Source organism: Aplysia californica, unplaced genomic scaffold (genome assembly GCF_000002075.1).
Source record: "Aplysia californica isolate F4 #8 unplaced genomic scaffold, AplCal3.0 scaffold00292, whole genome shotgun sequence".
Taxonomy (NCBI): Eukaryota; Metazoa; Mollusca; class Gastropoda; order Aplysiida; family Aplysiidae; genus Aplysia; species Aplysia californica.
In genome coordinates, this window is record NW_004797562.1 from 50,153 (window position 1) to 55,248 (window position 5,096).

A 5,096-nucleotide genomic window follows, 5' to 3' on the forward strand; every position below is an offset into this window, starting at 1 on the left:
TTTTAGAATCATTTATAACCTTAGGATAGATTTTTTAGAAATGTGTACCTTTTCTATTTATGAGATTCCAATGTGGCAGCCGTTACCATAGCAACACAAAAGAATTTTCAAAATGTTTCTTCATGGCCTAATTCTCCACTCTACTTATAATGATGCTACCACATTTGTAAGCTTAGTTTCTTCTTCTTAACGAATTTGAAAATTTCCCCCGCATCAAGCCTTAATAGTAAAACTTTTTATTACTGGATCTAGAAATCTAGACTTTTAGAAAAAAGAATGTTAAGTAGCTGTTAAGGAGCTTGTGAACGTGAAAAGAAGAAAAATCCCAGAAGAAAAACAACAACAAACAAAAACAACAACAAACAAACAAAACACACACACACACACACACACACACACACACACACACACACACACACACAAAAGGACCCATCAAAAGCGACCAACAGAGCAAGCACTAGTGCTCCAGAGTCAAAATTGATTAGCCTAGTTATTATGGTCCATAAAACACCTTTATGGTTTGATTTGAGAGAAACAAATGAATAAAAATTTTCTTTACTTTTTTTTCAAACTATCCAGTCCTTATACTGTCACTATTAATGAGCACAATTATGCTAATGTGTGTTCTTTCTTAGTTGTTAAGCCACCCAGATGACTTGCCTTCGGCGAATAAACTTTGACTCTACAATAGATATTTGCATTTTATGCGTTGTGGCGCTCGTAAACTTTAAAATGCAGATAGGTTATACAAAAGGTGAGGGTCTTTAGCTACCCTCATTACTTGCTCTCGTATTTGAAACACATCGAAATACAGTGTAAAATTCCAATTTCCAACCACGCCCCCCCCCCCCCCCCCCCCTTTTCCCCCTTCCACACACGACGTACCGGTGCGTTACAATTCCCTTCCATTTTATTTGAATCGTAACGAAGGAGTAGGCCAACGTCGTGACTATTTTATTCCACATTTTGAAAAAATCAAAGCATCAATATGGCGGAGAGGGTTGTAAACGTTGACGTTTACGATAAAGAGTGCAAAGTTTTGTTGAAAGATAAACGGAATTCCAGTGGAAAGTTTTGGACAAGGTAAGATAACTATTTAGTTACTTTCAATTTTATATTAGAGAATCAAAGAAAAGACGAAAGTGATGCTTTCTATTATGCTGATTCAAGTGAGTCAAGGCCTTCTTCACTTAGACTAGGCACTTGGATATCGGCCCGCGCGGCCCGAGATTTTCGTTCACCTGCGGCCGCCGCGTTTTGTGTCAGAAATCGGGCCCCGTGAGGGGGGTACCTATTTGTTTTGTTTCGTTTATAGTGTTCTTTTCAATTTATGGATTACTTCCGCCTATCAAATTAAAGAGGAAAGAAAGGCGCGTATTATGGCGTTTTCCACTTCGGGATCGGTTGTGTGTGTTCGGAGTTACAAGGAGTTAAAAATAAGGTAAGTTCAAGCCTTTATATTTAAAGAGTATATCTTTTTTTTTTTAGGTACTCCTCACAGTCTTTTCTTCAACCTTTTATCTCTTTTATTTGTTAATTTCAATGTTGTACGTTGAGGCATAAGCGTGTGAGCCCTAATTTAAATAGGTCACTCTCCATGAATGGGCATGACCTATTATCGATCGCGCTGCTGAGCGTGAACCGGGAGGTCATGGCGGCCATTGCGGAAAGCGAACTTAACCCACGCTAACGTGTATTGTTGGCGTTTATTACCTCTTAAACGGCATTGAAGAATGTTTTATAGTAGAAGATATGATTCATTTTAAATTTTGGAATGTAATATGTATCACTGTTGTATAATTTTTATGAATTTGCACCATGTAACAATCAGTAAGGAGTCTTGGGTGGGGGGAGGGAAATGTAACAGCCTTGGCCTTGTTTTGTTTCTGTGTTACTGTCACTGTTAGACCATCGATTTCACGCAAGTTTTTACTTCTTTTGTGTGCTTATATTGTCTTTAAATATTTTTTCTTCTTAATTGTTTTTGTGTGTGCTTGTTATTTAAATATCTCTTTAAATTTTCATGTACTTTGTCCAGTTTGTTTTAAGATACATGTTTATTAGAAGATGTTTTTTCTCTTGTCTAGTCATCTACACTCTCCCTTTACTAGAGTTGTAGTGTGAAAATGTCAAATTTCCATCCACTGCTCACAAATGAATTTATTTACTTCATTGATGAATTCATTGCTTTGCTTTTTTTTTTCTTTCCACAGCCCCTGATCACAACCTGCCACTGTTCCATTGGATTTATTGACAGCTCACCAGAATAAATCCTGACTTTAATTAAAATCCAGAAATGCTTGCGGAGTTGGTCGAATTCACAGAAAAACTTGTTTGAACAAGTTGCAAAAAAATTGAGCACTTAAGAAAGCATTTGTTGCAGACAAGAAAAAAAAAATTGACATTAATTTAACAATATCAAGTTGGCAGACTGGGTGAACTAAACAATTGCCAGAAATAAAGAAAGAATAAATAAGTATTGTGACACAATTGCGTGCTTCAAAAAACATGTCATATTTCACAACTAATTGTCTTTGAAGAAGTTGAACATTTAAATAAACACAATAAAAATATAATGAAAAACTTGCTGAACAAACTGAAGTAATAAAATTAGAAGAGACTATTGTTTAACTTACAGGGCAATCTCATGAGTTAAAGATGTAAAAGAGAAATCAAAGATAAAGACAGAGTAATTGATCATTTACATGACAAATTAAAACATGAAAGAAACATTCTAACAATAACATGCAAAATGAATTTAAAAAACAGTATTATCATGAATTAAGGTAGACTAAAAAACACTAGTTTGCAGCAGCTGTAGACACAAATGTTAACTTTAAAAACTTCTATGCTCATCTTATTTTAGGCGACCAGCTGTTTTGTTAAAATATATTATATTTTTTAATCAGTTTTTTGTTAATTCTACTGATATTTGATATGTAGATGTTCCAAAAGAAAGGCCTTAAAAAGACCTTCAAAATGATACCTCAATTATTGATGTAGCTTAATTTATAAGAAAGTTATGGCAAAATATATTGACCGCAGGACGATGCGGTCACGTTACACAACACAGTGTTACATAATATTACCCAATATTACCCACCACGACATATTTTAAAAATATCGTCTGACTGTTATTTTGTCCTCAATATCACAAGGTTTCAGAAAATGTTTGGTTTTAGCATGTACGCAGCAGCATATTGAAGCAGCTTACATTTCCCTTATTGTCCTTGCTGTTTCGATCACAAAAATTGCCTTTTTTTTCTATATAGATGTTATCCCCTCGAAAAGATCTTTAAAATGCAATATCTCAAAAACGGTTCAACATAGAGCAATAACTAAGGTAGCGTTGGAATCGTGTCACTGAGCTCTTTGCATTGGTATTGTTTTTAAAGCAATTTGAAAGCTTTGAAATTTTTATCCAAGTGCCTACTTAGACTACTTCTTCATTCTCGGTCTCAGCCTCAGCTGGCTTGAACTTGAAGAAGATGCCTTCATCCTTCATAATAATACTAGATCTAGATCTAGATCTAGATCTAGAATCAGTAGGCTACTGTAGATGGATCTAGATCAAGATATCTATAGATCTAGAGACTAGATTCTATATCATGTAGATCTAGAGATCTATATGATATTGATTTGGGAAGTGGCTATTCTCATCCGGGGTGAGAATAGAAAAACGATCTACCTCTCACCCCGGGTGAGACGTGCCAGCGCAGGCTATTCTCACCCGGTGCGAAACAAGACCTGCTTTTCCTCATTTTGGAATACTGTCTATCGGTGTGGATGATCAGATTGATAAAAGCCAAGAAAAAATTACGTTATAGCACAAAAGTAAGCTAATTTGATCGTTTTCAAAGATGCTATGGCTATTTCACTGTTCGAATCGAGCCGAACTACGCGGGTCGCCATTTTGTTTTGCCCGGAAGTTCTCGCAAGATCTACTCCTCCCCCCTCTCTCTCTCTCTCTCTGTCTCTTTCTGAATACTGTCTATCGGTGTGGACGATCAAATTGACCAAAACAAAGTTAAAAAATTATGTTAAAACACAAAAGTAAATTAATTTTGTTGTCTACAAAGATGCTACGGCTATTTAACTTTTCGAATCGAGCCGAACTACGCGGGTCGCCATTTTGTTTTGACCGGAAGTTCTCGTGTTACTCCTCTCTCTGTCTCATTCTCTCTTTCTCTCTCTCTCTCTCTCCACTGCCCACATACAAAATTGTACGCTTTTAGAGGCTAAAGTTATAATGGAACGTTTGTTCACGGCACAGAATTCTACAATTTTTCTGTTATCACAGTGTAGAATTCTGTGGTTTAGGGTGAACGCAAAATTTGTTGGCCTAGATCTAGGCTATAATGGTGAACGCGCACCGGGTGAGAATAGCCAAAAGACTAGCCTGCACTATTCTCATCCCAGGTGAGAATAGAGGTGGCCATTGATTTGATAACTCAACGTGTTGGCTGACTGTGGGGCTGGATTGTACTTACCGGACCACCTGTCTCGGCCCGTGATTACTACTCACACCTAGCCTAACTACGCTCTCATAGTCATAGTACTCTGCGTGCGGACAAAAGGTAGTTCCGCGGGCGACTTCGCGCACGCACAGCGCAAGCCAGTGGCGACTGGCGAGGCGTGGTGAGCGAGAGTTGGTGGTTGAGAGTGGGCAGGGGATTAAAATTTAGGGAGTGTATACAGACCCGGTAACCGGGAACAAAGTCACAAAGTATACAGACCCGGTTGGGGAACTCTTTTGTGGTTTCGGAAAGTTTCAGCGCCCTCTTGGCTCAGGATAGACCTAAGTTCTTCTAGATTTATGGCCTAGGTCTAGATTTAGACAGATGGACATAAAATTCATTGATCAAGTTTCGAGGCTAGCCTAGATTCTAGATCTAGATCTAAATGAAGATTGCTTTTATGTCTTTTAGATGAACGATCGTTTTTCTTCCGTTTTGGAGTTGGGGGAATCACAATTTGCAGAAAACAACAATGTCATCGAGCAGTCACCTTCTCTATTTCTCTGCCCCCCCCTCTCTCTCTCTCTCTCTCTCTCTCTCTCTCTCTCTCTCTCTCTCTCTCTCTCTCTCTCTCTCTCT

At 37.9% G+C, this 5,096-nt stretch overlaps 1 protein-coding gene and 1 long non-coding RNA gene across 3 annotated transcripts in view; both read left to right on the top strand.

Annotated features, from left to right (window-relative positions):
* Positions 1–987: 987 nt before the first annotated feature.
* Positions 988–5,096, top strand: part of LOC101854263 (solute carrier family 17 member 9) — a 24,540-nt gene continuing 20,431 nt past the window's right edge. For both annotated transcript variants that reach the window (XM_005101644.3, XM_035970589.1), the window contains exon 1: positions 988–1,083. In XM_005101644.3, coding sequence (XP_005101701.3) covers positions 989–1,083 — 95 coding nt within the window. In that variant the 5' untranslated portion in view covers position 988. The remainder of the gene's footprint in view (positions 1,084–5,096) is intronic.
* LOC106012214 lies at positions 1,197–2,753 on the top strand. The gene is made up of 2 exons (XR_001184968.2): positions 1,197–1,441; positions 2,214–2,753. It is a non-coding gene; the product is annotated as an uncharacterized LOC106012214 (long non-coding RNA).